At 37.0% G+C, this 15160-nt stretch overlaps 3 protein-coding genes across 3 annotated transcripts; 2 read left to right on the forward strand and 1 right to left on the reverse strand.

Moving 5' to 3' along the window:
- Positions 1 to 1674: 1674 nt before the first annotated feature.
- LOC105058318 (uncharacterized) lies at positions 1675 to 6151 on the forward strand. Its single transcript, XM_010941194.3, is given in 7 exon segments — positions 1675 to 2088; positions 2193 to 2293; positions 2296 to 4089; positions 4284 to 4631; positions 4634 to 4693; positions 5034 to 5263; positions 5719 to 6151. Coding segments are annotated over 7 exon segments (2997 nt in total). The 5' UTR covers positions 1675 to 1882; the 3' UTR covers positions 5977 to 6151.
- A 1983-nt stretch (positions 6152 to 8134) lies between these two features.
- On the forward strand, positions 8135 to 11488 carry LOC105058315 (large ribosomal subunit protein eL34). Its single transcript, XM_010941193.4, has 4 exons — positions 8135 to 8345; positions 8594 to 8673; positions 10972 to 11081; positions 11163 to 11488. Exons 1-4 carry the CDS (start codon positions 8267 to 8269, stop codon positions 11254 to 11256), a joined length of 363 nt encoding a protein of 120 aa, XP_010939495.1. The 5' UTR covers positions 8135 to 8266; the 3' UTR covers positions 11257 to 11488.
- Positions 11489 to 12505: 1017 nt separating this feature from the next.
- Positions 12506 to 14631, reverse strand: LOC105058317 (glutathione S-transferase U10). Its single transcript, XM_019855231.3, is given in 4 exon segments — positions 12506 to 12646; positions 12649 to 12895; positions 13880 to 14140; positions 14143 to 14631. Coding segments are annotated over 4 exon segments (705 nt in total). The 5' UTR covers positions 14212 to 14631; the 3' UTR covers positions 12506 to 12518.
- Between the last annotated feature and the right edge of the window lie 529 nt (positions 14632 to 15160).

The raw sequence follows: 15160 nt of genomic DNA on the forward strand, positions 1-15160 counted from the left end.
AAAAAAATCTTCCCATATTATTGGTGTTCAGCATCTTCCACTGGTGTGCAATTCATAGTGAGGCTAGATTATTGTACAAACACTGTTAGCCCTGATCATTACCGACACTATTGGATCGGGAAAGTTACATGCTGGTCCCCAATATTTCGGCTTGCAACAGTTTAGCTCTTGGACCCACAAAAGGTACCGTTGTCCCACTAGGATATGGTGTTAAAATTCTAATTTTCCTCCAAAATTCTCTTGGGCTCAAATGGACTACAGACTATTAAAGACCACTGGTGGAATTCCAAAGCAAATTGAGCTTGTAATGGGGGCTAAGTATGGTGGAGAAGAAAAGAGAACGACAGAGAGCCTCCAAGAAACGTTCACAGACTTGAAAACAAAGGTGTACCCCCTATTCACAAGTCTTCAACTTTTGTGGATGTCATGCAAGATAAATTTCCTGGTTAAGTTGTGTTTTACAAGCTTTTTTACTGCACCATTATACATTTCTTCCACAGAAAATTCCTAACTGCCCATCTTCTCCATTGAAAATTTCAGTGGGTGACATGTTCCAATTACGTGTACAATTGAAAAACTAATCTCCAACTTGATGCAAATTGTCAACATCTTTCATTGTTAACTTCTTGATCGTACTCAGAATATGCGAAAGCCCATATTTTTTTTTTGGCCTAGTTAGAATTAGGTGTGCTAATGCCAATCATGGATCAATTATGACACCGATATGATGATTAGGCGTTCTATGGGTGAGAGTGTATACGAAGAAGGTGTCAAAAAACTATCCTTTCAATATCATACAATCTTTGAAATGCTTACAACATCAATCATTTTAATTTCTTGACGTGTTCATATAGGTCAAAAACAATCTTAGCTTATTAATTAATATGAAACAAATTGGAACTTTGTATTAGGCTGCAGCAGAAATGACAGTTGAAGACTTTTGAGGAGGTTTCTTAAACAGAAGTATAGGTTAAATTATGTTACAAAACTTACATATTTTTGTTTCAGGATGAACCATCGAAAATGAGGTGCACATACCTACACCGGCATGAAAGATGCCAACCAAGTCATACCCATAGATAAGTTAGAAGGTTCATAGCTTGTACAACAACACTGAGTGACCTTATGTCGCATGTCAAAACTGTTAGGTGAAACTAATTTTAAGGATTTCAATGGACCAAGTGGACCGGTGTTGAGGTCAGTGGCTCAAACACAAACCTAGACTGGTGGTAAATGATAACTGCATCATTAGAATCTGCAAGTCACGGATCAAATAAAATGGGTTCATAACAACTGTATCTTAATCATTCTCGGTGGTGGTATAAAGATCATCAGATATATTTTAATCACACATGACACTGCATTTAGGATTCTATATATTGGAAGATGACTCAGCCTTTTGTTTTCTTTTTTAAAATTGAGGTTCTATGGGAAAGAACAAGATAGGAGATCACAGAGGGGGATTTAAATTGGTCCATCCCCACAGCTATCCTGAGGGGGCCATTTGCCAAGTCAGCTTTTCATACATGATCACACATTCACACTCTCCTCAAAACACTTGGTGGAAATGAAGGACTTCCCAACAGACAAATCCACTGATTAGTTAAGAAAATAATGACAGCCAGAGTTTTTTAAGCAACCAAAGCATTTACCGTAGGCCAAGAGGTTCTCGAGTTCTTTTCCACCCACGCTCCCTTCCTTAAACTTCACATCAATATCTTCATATCTCATTAGTTAGGTGGGATTTCAACCTCCTAAACATGTTTCAAGACCAAGCTCCATGCTCTGCTTTCCTGTTCTTACAGATGGTGAGTCTATTTCTCCTGCAAAATTTCCATGAAAGAAACAGAAAGGCTTCAAATTACTCCATGTTTGCTTCCAAATGAGACAAGGCCTTCAGGGTGGGTGGCTTGCAGCAATGGGTATTAGAAAAGTTGCTGTTATTGGTGCCTTTACGGGTTCCATGAAGAAAGAGTCATTGAATGATATCATATACAGCAAAATGGCTCTCCTCATCAGTTCCTGTTGGTTTCTCATCACCAATTCTCTGATCCTTCTGCTCCGCATTATAGCCAGACAAGCTTTCAGGTAACTGAATTTGAAGACTAGATTTCTTTTGCTTTTAGACTTCTTATGTTGTGTGAAATCTGATAGGTTCCTCTCTCTCTCTCTCTCTTTCTCTATGTGTGCAGAATATTTAAGATCGAGGATAGTTCTCAGAAGGATGATTACAAAGTTTTGGCAATGAATGACTCTAGGCGTCTAGAGCTGGTGCCAAATATGACTGAGTTGGAGGGAAGGATTATGAATTCTTGAAGGATAAAGAGAAACCAAGTTTCAGTTTTAAGTTTCAGTACCAAATTTCTGAAGAACAGAGAGGAAGCAATGATGAACCTGTTGTTCCTATTCCTCAAAAAGGAGGACCCATGATTCCTGTCACTAAGGGAAAAGAATCATCCATAACCACAAACATTAGTAAGTATCACTTCTTGTCCGATAATGATTTCAGTGAATTTGTACAAGAACCAGATGTCAAGACTTTCCATGGTGAGGAGTCGTATATTAGCTCCGAAACAAATTTTTTGTATGATAAAGATGCACTAGACAACAGGTCAGATAACAGTCTACTGTCAGCAAAAGATTTCCAACAATCTGCTGTCAAAGCTGTTGATATTTCTGAGTTGAATAAGCAGGGAGGGTCAGAAAATGTGTTATCGGTCAAAAACAAGCTTCTGAACAAGGAAAAAGCCACTAATTCTGAGAGTAGTTCATTGAGTGAGAAAGAAGTAGGTTTTCTGTTTTCAAAATATTTACAAGAACCCCATGTGGAAAATGTTACTACTGATAATCTAAATGACATAAGGAAGCTAGGTAGGTCAGAAGATGTCATATTGATCAAAAAGAAGCTCTTGGAGAAGGAAATGGCTCTCAATTCCAAGACTAGTTCATTTGGTGAGAGAGAAGGAATGGATAGTGCAAGGTTCTTGTCAGAGGGTTTCTCTGGCTTTGACTCGGAGTCTGAATCTCTTAGTCTCAGTGATGGTTACTCAGTAAAGGACCTCACCATGGATTCAGACAGCGAGGCTTTTTTATCAGAGAGAGATTTTGTTGGGTGCGAGCACAAGTCAGATACTACAGAAGCTTCGACGAATACTGATAGACATAAAGCAGAATTATTGGAAATCCACAAACTGAAAGAAGACCAGCTGCCATCTTACTACAATTCCGATGCAGGATCAGCAGATTATAAAGGTTGTTTTCCAAATATTGAGAATGGAATCAATTTTAAGAACATTCATTCAGATGATGTCTGGTCAGAGAATGGATTGAGTAAACCTGTATCAGATAAAAAAGAGACGAATGAAGGAGAGTCTGAATCAAGAGAAGTCCGAAAGTTCAGAGAAACAAAATGGCCTGCTTCAAATGCATTGCACATAGAATTCACTGATTCCAGTGATGTTGAGCATTATTCAATTAAAAATATTGGCAGTTTTAGAAAGAGATTGGATGAAGTCCCCTTTGCAAATGTTTCAGCCAACCCAGAAACTATACTTGAGGGCCTAGATGAAAAGGAGGCAGAATATTATGCAAAGATTCGTACTTTTGAGAAAACCAGTTTAGAGTCTTCAAACACCAGATGTGATGGTTCTACTGGTAGCCCTTTGAGACCAATTCACCTTGCAGATAAAAGGGCTGCAATGGAGCCTGTAAGAGAAATGGATGAACTAGTGCAGAAATCAGAACTTGAAAGTGAAAAGAAATCACCAGAGAAGGGCATAAAGAAAAGTCAAGAGAACAATTTGAAGGATTTGAATGATGAGGATTTTGATGAATTAGAGTCTCTCTGGGAACACCAGGATCTGATAGAACAGCTAAAAATGGAACTGAGGAAAGCGCAGGCCATCGGACTTCCAACCATTTTAGAAGAATCAGAAAGCCCAAAGACAATTGAGGATCTGAAGCCATGGAAGATTGATGAGCAGTTTCTGCATGAGGATCCGATGGATGAGTTGCATGAGTTTTACAAGAGCTATAGAGAGATGATGAGGAACTTCGACATCTTAAACTATCAAAAGATGTATGCAATAGGTGAGTCCAAATCTATTTCCTTTGTTCTTGAAAGCATGTCATCAAAATTTCAGTGCTTAATTTGCATTTTATTTATTCCACCTTCTTTTCACTAAGCATGGTGACTTCAAAGAAATGTCAATTATTTAGTAGACTGTTAAGGATCACATACTTTAGTTGGCCAATAACATATGTACTTGTCTTTCTGTTCACAGGCTTTCTCCAACTGAAGGATCCCCTTCAATCATGGGGGCCTCAAAAACCTTCAATTCCTACGATCACATCTATTATTTCCCAAGTTTTCTGGCCTTTTCATCGTAAATCCAATGCGGATCCATCAGAGAAGTTCATCAAGGAGCTCTGGAATGACTTGGAAACAGTGTATGTTGGGCAAACATGCCTTTCATGGGAATTCCTCCGTTGGCAGTATGAAAAGACTAGGGAACTACCAGAGTCTGATCCTTATAGGAGCCACCAATACAATCAAGTGGCAGGAGAATTCCAACAGTTTCAAGTGATAATACAAAGGTTTATCGAGAATGAGTCCTTCCAAGGGCCGAGGCTAGAAATTATGTGAAGAATCGATGCGTTCTTCGAAATCTTCTTCAAGTACCAGTTATCCAAGGTAAACAGAAAGAAAGTACTATTAAGTACCAAAAGGAAAAAGCATGCAATAATTGCTTTAATATATCCAGGTCAAAAATGTGATATCACAAGCTTGCCAATAGTTTATAAGATGTATTTATATACAGATTTTCATGTTATATGCCTTAGTAATCTCACTATGCTAATATTGATGTTTCAGATTGCACAAGCTTGCCATGAAATTTTAGCTTCCTGACAAATTTGTTTGCTTTCTTTTTTCATTCATTAAATTTAAAATACTTTCATGTATAGCCTTGGCAAATTCATATTCTGGTATTTAACTTGATAAATCTTAAACCCCAAGTGTGGTTATGTTACAGAGGATTTTTTGAAGGATAAAATGGAGAAACAAAGAAGTGGTAATGATGTGATTACAAGTGAAAGGTTAGAAGATATCATGGAAGAGTCAATTAGAATATTCTGGAAATTTGTCAAGGCAGACAAAGATGATACTCCAGCGATCTTAAAGGGTATAGTGGGAACTAAGGTTGAACTTCAAAACCCATCAGACTATGAACTTATGATGGATATTGAAGCAATTTTGCAGAAGGTAGGCTTACAATTTTCCTTGCAATTAGAGATTCTGCATTACTATAGAACAATGTAATTAAACTTTGTGTCTGTTTCTGGTCTTAAGCTGTTTTTCTTTTTCTTTTTTTCTTCTTCTTCTGCCTTTTTTTTTTTTTTGGATAACAAGGAGAGCAATGTGGATTCCCACCTGGTCTTAAGCTGGTTGGAATTGTCAATTGAGCAAGCACAAAATCATGACATTCTCTACTGAATCCATTAACTGGTTTTGATGCTTACTAGTATAGAACTTATGATTTGTAATAAAGATAAATATGAACTTATGGATCTCATTAGAGTATACAACATTAGAATCTTAAGCTTCCTTCCTTTTAAAAAGAAATCAGTACTTTGAAAGAGTTCATAACAGATTGGTAGCAAAGATCACTATAGAATACTTTTTCTATTCTAACCATCTTTCTTTTTTCTGTGGTGCAGAAAGAGAAGAAATTAAAAGACATTCTGAGAACTGGCAATTGCCTAGTCAAGAAGTTCAAAAAGCCAAAAGAGGACCGATCCAATCTAGACCTTTTCTTCTCTCAGATAGACCTGAAGTTGGTAGCAAGAGTATTAAAAATGTCCAGAATTACAACTGATCAGCTGGTGTGGTGCCATAAGAAACTAAATAAGATAGCTTTTGTAGATAGAAAGATCCATAGGGAGCCTGCATTTTTGCTATTTCCATGTTGGGATTGACGCTATTCGAGTATAAGTGTAATTTGCATGATCTAGGAGGACCGGGTTTATCATATGCTGTTCTCCACATAGGTTCTTCAGGGTTCATTACTGTGATAATAATGGACCTTTGTTTAGATTGTTAATTAACTAACTATATTTCATTTATTTGTATGAACAAAGCTTTTTCCCCTAATGTTATTAGTTAGATGGTGGCATGCACTCAAAGATAACTAGTCTTATTTGTTTGATTTTGTAAGTCAAGTGATTCCGAACGCATGCATAAGAGGGACTTCAACTCATGTCTGCACACTTACTTCTTTATACCATATAAAATTTTTGAACAAACATTTGTTTCTTTTCCTTTGAAGCAAAAGATAGGAAAACCCATCATTCATTTCACAAAGGGAATGAATTGTTAGAGTAAACAAATATTTGTTAGTAATACATAATTAAAAAGAACTGAAAGTGAATAAGACTGATAATACATGCTCCTTTTCCACGGATGTCTTTTCCTCTTCCAAACGAGTAGGTCATTTTACTTCTCTTACATCCAAAAAAATATAAAAATAAACAGATGGAGATTATTTCTCATATTGCGCATGTGCTTCGTTGACATTAAACATGTCTATTGAGAGACAAACTCCATGTCTCCACAGCCGACTGGATTGCGAGTTTTGTAGCTGATTATTTAAGGATCAATCAGACTGATGTTTTTTTTTACCGATGTTATTTAGGATTTTTTTTTTTGATTTTTTGAATTATACTTATATTCGTTGTGTATAAATATTCCATTTAGCCAAAAAAAAAAAAAAAAATCTATAAATGCGCAGAATACTTTGTTAACCAAGATAAGTCTAGGTAGGGCATGGGATGCACAGAGTCACTGCTCGATAAATGATATGGATGGAAGTTAAAAGGAATTTCTTTAAGACACATATAGGAACCCATGTGTCAACTGTGCAAAGAATTAATGTGCAAGTCCATCCTCCACAGTTGCCATGTTCACAGACAGTAGAATTTTGCTGCCACTGCTGGACCATGAAGCTCTCCAATAGATACTATGGACCGGACAATTGTTGTATAGAAAATGTAGCAACCATTGGTAATTCTGCACCAAAATTGGTTTTATCTGCCCATTAGTGGTGTTATGAACCTCTGACCATCCTTGTGAATTAGAATTCTAGATGCAGCAGTGGCAACAGCCCCGAGTGCTCAAGGGAATGAACAGATGTAACAATGGCAAGAGACATAGTGTCTTCATTTATTCATTCTTCATCCCTTCAAGCACTTTAGGCTTTTAAGATCCTGCTTTAAGGTCTTAGGCAGGATTTCAGGTGGATGAATTTTACAAGTTATACTGCAGCCAAAATTATTTTTACAGGTTACAAAAATCTATCAAAACTTTTTCAAGCTGTAACTGGTCCTGATTCGAACTGCAACTCTGCTCAACAAATAACGACAACTTGCAATTGCTATAGGTTTGGACACAGTAGGTTTAATCCAGCTCCTAGGCAAGCGTTGAGGCAACGCCGGCAGTTTCAACCTATGTTATATCCAAAAATCCCTTCAAATAAAGGGGTAACCTATGTAAAGCACTCAAAGCTGCGTCATAATTCTTACATGCATCTCTCAAAGCGACCAGTGGATGATTTAATGGTATACTTATGAAGGTGAATATTTCTTTCGCAAAAAAAGAAACACCCTAACCCCGGATGATAGGAAAGTAAGATAATCATATTTAAAGGGATATTTAAAAAAAAAAATACTTTATTTTTATTTTTGTAAAAATAAGTATCCTTTTAGATGATTCATTTTAGGCTTTAATAGTCTATTAAAGTAAACACGAACACATTGCTTTATTTGTCATAATTAATTGCCCAAGAAATTGATAATTAACGTTTTGTTTTCTTTTTAGCACTTGATAAAAAGATTATGCATTTAAAAATAATATTTACTTAAGCGAACAAGCATTGTCAAAAACTTGACCTTGGCTTAACTCAAGTTAGGCATCATTAGTTCAGAATGGTTCACACGATGTTAGATCGACGACAAACCAGACCAAAGCGACCGAGTCAACCTTATCGTATATAAAATGGATTACATCCGTAGGATCAGATGAATTTGGTCCGTCGGATTTAGGTTGCTCTCAAGCACCTCCTATTTGTAGCCCTTTCCAGCGCCGTTTTACTTTTCTTGGGTCCTCTGCTTCCTGCTTCCAGCGCCGCGCTTCCCTTTTCTTGGGTCCTCTGCTTCCTGCTTCCGAAGTGGAGAGAGAGGGAGAGAGGGGGAGGAGAGAGCGGAGCCCAACATGGTGCAGCGATTAACGTATAGGAAGCGCCACAGCTATGCCACCAAGTCGAACCAGACTAGGGTTGTTAAAACTCCAGGCAAATATCTCATCTTGCCGACTTCTTTGATAGTTTTGGGGGTGTCAGATCTCTTTCTAGGGCGACCTTGCCCGTTCGATCGCATCTTTTTTGTTTAGTTTTTTTGTTTTGATTCGATTCTGGTCGGGTTTTTTTTTTCTTAATCTCGTGTGGCTTGGGAGATAGGGTTTTTGGGGTTTTGGATCTATGTTTTGTTTGGTTTCTATTTTTGGTGGATTATATTGAATGGATTTGATTCGAAAACGTAGGTGGGAGGCTTGTCTACCAGTACACCAAAAAAAGAGCGAGCGGACCGAAATGCCCGGTGACTGGCAAGAGAATCCAAGGGGTAAGCGATGCTCTTCGCCGTTTCTCTTCCGAGCTTAAGTTGGAGTTTTTCCCTAATTAGCGATTAATTTCGAGCAATTGGTTTTAAGGATAATTAGTTTTCTGCATATATAATTGTATTGATGTTAGGGTTTAGATGTGTTGCTTGAGATATCTATTGGATTTACTTCTGGTGGTTGCTATTGTAATACGTCAAAGCTATTCTATTTTTTGGGAAGTTTTGCCATACATTGTTAAATCAACTATATGGACTTTTTGTCGTCGTTCGTTTGGAGACGCAAGCTAATGGTGTAGACCATTGTGAACGATAGAATACTTCTCTATTCTGAATTATGTGATGTATTGGATACCAACGTGATCTTTATGCAAAAAAAATAAAAATAAAAACAAAAATCACTAATGGGGTTAATGCGATTGTTGTAGCCTTGGTTGATTAAGTTTGTTAGCCCATGATGCAAGTGATGAGTTACTCGAATGTTTTGTTTAACAAATAAAATATGAACAATCCTCTATATCAAGCAACATGAAGCAGAAGTGGAGCATAACAGAGTTGTTATTAAATCCAGAACGTCCATCTTGGTTGCTGGAAATTGCAAGTGAGAAAATGTAACTGAAAGAAAAGTCCCACTGTAAAGCACATGCTTTGGTGTCCAATTGCACCTTCCAGTTGGTTAGTTAAGCTTGTTAAAGCTGAAAGTTAAATCGTTAGCATGGAATGTTAAAAAATGGCTTCCTTCCAGGTTAATGAAAATTGTAAGAGAAATGCATCCAATGGTGCACTATATCCTCTAGGTCTTGTTAGTGTGAATAAATAAATGCATCAAATCTGTTTGATGCAATATTCTCCTTAATCATTTTTTCTTTTGTGATTGGTGAGCTTGTTTTGAATGACTGTGGCTACACCTTATGCTTAGATTTAAGCAATTCTGTACTGTTATGGTCAATTCAGAGCTTGCTGAAGCTCTGTTTTGTCAAAGTTTGCATTGATTAGCAGTTTGAGCTGTCTTTTGCATTATAAAAGTCACCAATTCAAGTTCTGACTTCGATCTTTTAGCAATTGGTGTTAAGAGTTACATTGTTGCAATGAAAACTTGTGTTATGATATTTAAATTTGGAAGAGAAGATGATCAAATATAGAGTCTCTGTACTATAGGTGCTGTTATAGTGCAACTAACATTCTTTCTTAATAATTGCTGTCATTTATTTTATTGCTTTCAATTTGGCATGCATTAGTATTCGTGTTCTGTTTTTGGTTCATTTGGGAAACCTTTATATTTCCTGCTACATATTACAAATATATTTTACTTTATCGTCTGATGATTATGTTTTATGTAGCCCTCTCACAATTTAGGCTATATAATGTCCCTATTGTATACAAGCTCCTTATTCCTCTTGGTGGTATTCCTGCAGATTCTTTTAAGCTGTGCATATGTTTTTCCCCTTTTTATCTGCACATTTTCATATTCATGTTTATGCCACATGCGGCATGATTTTTGACTGTTACTATTAGACTTTTAGACTAGCAACTATTATTCCTGGTTCTTTATCACATAATGAAGATGGAACCGAATAGCTAAAGTATTTGATGTAACATTCTGCATTGTCATTTAACTTCTCCCTAGTATCAGAGGCTATGGTAAACATTATTGATAGGGTGTATATGAAATTCTGAATGAATTAAATTAAAAGAATCATACAAGTTGAGTAATGTGAGTGTCTTTGATTTTCTTTGAGCCTATGTCTCCAAAGAACAGATTTTCTCAAGTCTGAATCTACACTGCAACAAGGCATATACATCTTTCTGCTTTTGGATAAATGATATTCTCGTTCTCACGGGGGGTGGAAAATAATTGTCCTTCCATCTATAAGAGGGTTGAGGAGTTTTATTTTTATGTTTTTAAACAAAAAATAAACTACAGTAGGGCTTATCTTTCTAGAAGGACATAGTGTACTCAAGATATTTTCTTGTAAAGTTGGTATACTAGTAATTTTAATTTTGGAAGTGCTGTTTGGAACTGTTATGAGATATGTTTCTTTCAGAAAAATATGTATTGGCCATTGGAATTCTCAGATCTTGGCTGATTCATTTGGAAGGCTGATTGGAAATCTTAGTCCTGGAGGATATTTACTTGGTAACTTGAAGTTGATTGAGTATTTGTTTAAATGGATCAAAATATGCTAATTGGTTAAACTTTTGAGTCTTGTCTTGTTTTACTTATCTGAAATGTCATGTTCAAGTTATGTGCCGCCAGAGCGTTGAGAACATGATATATTTGTAATACTCGGTCGTTACTCTCAGATTCCTCATTTAAGGCCTGCTGAGTACAAGAGGTCCAGATTGCCTAGAAACCGGCGGACCGTGAACCGTGCTTATGGTGGTGTTTTATCAGGGAGTGCAGTCCGAGAAAGGTGACTGTTCTTAGTTGGCTTGCTGGTGTCTCTTGATGCCTTTCTGTGCTTTTTTCTCTCATCTCCTAGCTGATTTTGCAGGATCATCCGAGCTTTTCTGGTTGAAGAGCAGAAGATTGTTAAGAAAGTTTTGAAGATCCAGAAGGCCAAAGAAAAGCAAGCCTCCAAGAGCTGATACAGAAAAGACGGAAAGCAAAATGCTTTTGAGTTTTGTTGACTCAGAAGAAAATTTTGACTTTATGGGCGATGATTAATGATGCAAAATGATTGGGTGGTAATGTGGTGAGGTTACTGTCTCATTTAGAGGTTTGTTTCCTATAGTTGCTATGCATGTGATTTGTAGAAGGTTTTGGGACATCTGATCCCTTCTTTGCTTTATCCTGATTATTTGTTATGTTGGAACCTTATATTTCTTGAATTGTCTGGTGATGCTTTCTAGAACTTTTTTTTTTTTTGGCTATCTCACATTTGCTTCATTAATCATTAGGCTAAGATCGATCCCACATATCTATTACTTGTCATTCTCTTCAAACAAATCCATTTATTATGTCATCCTTTTGATGAGCCAGGCTGTGAAAGTGTGATATCGTCAAATCCATCATATTGATGGTAATTATTCCAGCTACATTAACCGTTGCATAACGTTCCCAGTGTATCATTACCCAGCAGGAATGATGCAGATATGGCTTGTCATGGAAAATATGTTACCACGAACACATTCATTAGATGGTGACATTTCCCATTGAGCTTCTGTGTGTCACTACCTTTATACCTGTTCCATTTAAGTCTATTGTTTGTGGGGTATTATAGGGTGGTGGCATGCGTCTGACTTGTCACTAACTTGATGTGAACCGCAGGGTGGTCACATGCTGTGTCACTTGGGACCCCACCAAAAAAAACTGTTGTAGCTATAAATGCTACAATAAATCTTAGAGTGAGTCTATGTGGAAAACCACTGTATCAAAAAAAAAAAAAAAAAAAAAAAAGGGAAAGTAGAGGGATTGGTGTCATTCTTGATCTGGACAACGCCAGAAGCATGTGGATTCTGTGAAGTATCGATATCCACGTGTCATGGTGATGGAGCTTTGATAGATATCAAGGTTGTCTTAGTTCCGAGGAATAGGATTAGTTTAGGGGGCGTTTTATGGGAATGGACTACATCGTTGTAAGACATTCATAGCATTATTTTTGTGCGAAGAGAAAAAAATCACAGGATAACTTGCTAAATTCATTGAGACAGAAAGAAATGCACAATTTACAGCACTATTAGAAGCAGCCTCGCAGCACGGAGCAAACATGGCTGTTATCATAGGAAGCGGTAACCATGTTTCCAAGCACTGAAACTAAATATTGCAACAAGAGCTAAGATCCTCACACACTTGCCAAACCAAAGAACAGAAACATTCCTACAATTGGTCTGTAACTAGCTGGGTAACTTCAAGATTTGGCAGATGCCAGAGCCTTCTCCCTCATGGTGCGGACACGTACGAGCAACTCTTCATAGGGAATTGCCATGTCCTTGATCACCTCAAGGTCTATGAAAGAAGCTACAGAGGAGTGCAGGATGGCACTCTCTCCATATCCAATACTTTGGCTCCGGCGAGGAGGTCTTTAAGAACCCTAAATCCTGCAGAAAAAGCACCCGCGATCACATCGAGGAGGCCAGGCTTTTGTCCATTGATGAAGGGGCCATTACTTGGTAAGTCTTTCTGAATGCCATTCTCCAGAGTATTCATGTGCTCTATATATTCCTTTGTTGCCTTCATTTGTGCCTCACCATCGGACAGGATAATGGCATGGCTGGTTGGCATTATCTGCAACATCCATGTGTATAAAGCTTATGCACACTGATTAAGTGGAGGGGAAAAGAGTTCTAACAGGTGGGGGGCTAAAGGGAGCTAAGGCAGGTGGAAGAGCTGAAGAGAGTTTTGAAGGGAAAAAATGACATATTCCTACTATTTTTTTATTCTCTCTATGCCATAGCAAACAGCTTAGAAGTCAGAACCAGGTTTGGGTGGTATCTTCCACTCGAAAAAATGATTCACCATTCTTCACAGTGAAAGAGATAGTCTGGAGTACTTTGAGATCTGTGCAAGACATGACTCAATGGATGGTGTTGCGAAAAAAAGGTCAATCATTCTTTCGTGCAAAAGATATAACCCATCCCTCAGAACCCTACTATTTTATTGTTCTCTCTATATCAAAAGCAAACAGCTTCGCTTCTCGAACTTTGCACAAGGCGTTCCATGATATGGTATATTCAGTGGGCCGCGGTCCACTGAATCAAAGCCCATGGAAATGGAAGTCGAGCAACATGTTTTAAGTCACAACCAAGCTGCTGCCATCAGTTTCGTTGACTTCATGGCCCAGTCTCAATGACATACTAGGAAATCGTTGGATTAAAAGAAGATATATTGGGAAGCAAACAGGATGACAGATTGGATTGCTCCATTTGTTACAAAGTAATCTAGACATGGACAGAGCCTCGTGATGTTTTGTTTTTTAGATTTGTGGGATGTATTCAAACTGGATATGCGTGATCCATCTAGTTTATCAAAAGAATTAGAACCTATAAAAAAAATAATTAGAAACTAATCCATTGGATTGAAGTTCTGCATTTTTTGTGAGGTTATACTAAGTTTCCAAAGGTTAAGAGATTCTCTGTCTTTTGTTATCTATTTTGAGACATGCCTGCTCTCTCTCTCCCTCCTTCTCCTTCTTCTTCTTCTTCTTCTTTTGTGACATAGTTGCAACTATGCAAGCAAAGAAAGAAAGTCGAATAACTGTACAGTTAATACCTTTTGGTAGATGAAATCAGCGAAGAACCGGATCTCTGGTAGATGAAATCAGCGAAGAACCGGATCCTCTGGAAGTAGTGGAGGTTCCTTCCACGTCTCCTCAATGAACTCCAAGATAACGAGTGACTCGGCTATTGGCTTACCATCCACCACCAGGACTGGCACCTTCTTATGAACAGGGGTCAGCTTAATCAACGTCTCGCTCTTGTTCTGGAGATCCTCCTCTACGTACTCGTAGGCAACGCCCTTGAGCTTAAGAGCATATGGTGAACCATGGCACAGTATCCGCTGCCCCAAGCACCATATAACTTCACTTCCTTCACCTCTGCCATGTTTAATTTCTTTAGAAGCTACAGGCAAAGAGCTAATAATGTCAACAAGATATAGAGTTTCTATGGGTCGACGACTTCTTTCCTGCTCGTTTTAATTTGCTATCATAGCTTTCGTCTGCTCGTTGAAATATGTTAAATTAATAGACAGCTATAACTGGACTTGTACGAAAATGGCCCAAAATGTGACACTCCTGACGTGACGCATTTTGATTGGTGGGATCCTCTTAGGTGGCCGCTGAGTCATCATTCTGGTCTTCTAGCTACTTGGAAGCTTCGATAACACGGCTTAGGCTTAATAAATCTTCTGCTAAGAAGTAATGACAGTGATGGCACCAAGGAGGTGCCGGGTTTTGACTACTTTTTGTTATTTTATTAGCAAGGGGGTGACAAACGACAAATAAAGCACTCGGGAAGGTGTAAGACCGGAGTGCTTTGCCTAATTAATTTTAAAAAAAATTATTTATAAAAATAATTTAATATTTAATTTATTTATCGGATTGATGCAAAACAGATGAACATCATTTTGAATGACGTTTTATCATCGCCACGTCACCCCTTTTTTCCTCATTTTCCACGTAGACGACGTCCAAAAAAAAAATTAAAAAATACAATATTATTTGACGATTTAAATTTTTTTTCAAAAAAAACAAAAAAATAGAAAAAAATAAAAATTATAATTTTAAATTTATAAAAAAATAAAAATTATAATTTTGATAAAAATAAAAATTATCATTTCAAATTAGTATCCCCATTTCAAATTATTTTTTTAAAAAAATATCTGAAAAAAATTATTATAAAAAAAATTAAAAATAAAACAAAAATTAAAAAAATAAAAATTATAATTTTAAATTTTAAGAAAATAAAAATTTTAAATTTAATTTAAACAAAAATCATCATTTTAAATTACAATCTCCTTTTCAAATTAATTTTTTTAAAAAAATATCATAAA

This window comes from Elaeis guineensis, chromosome 15 (assembly GCF_000442705.2).
Source record: "Elaeis guineensis isolate ETL-2024a chromosome 15, EG11, whole genome shotgun sequence".
NCBI lineage: Eukaryota > Viridiplantae > Streptophyta > Magnoliopsida > Arecales > Arecaceae > Elaeis > Elaeis guineensis.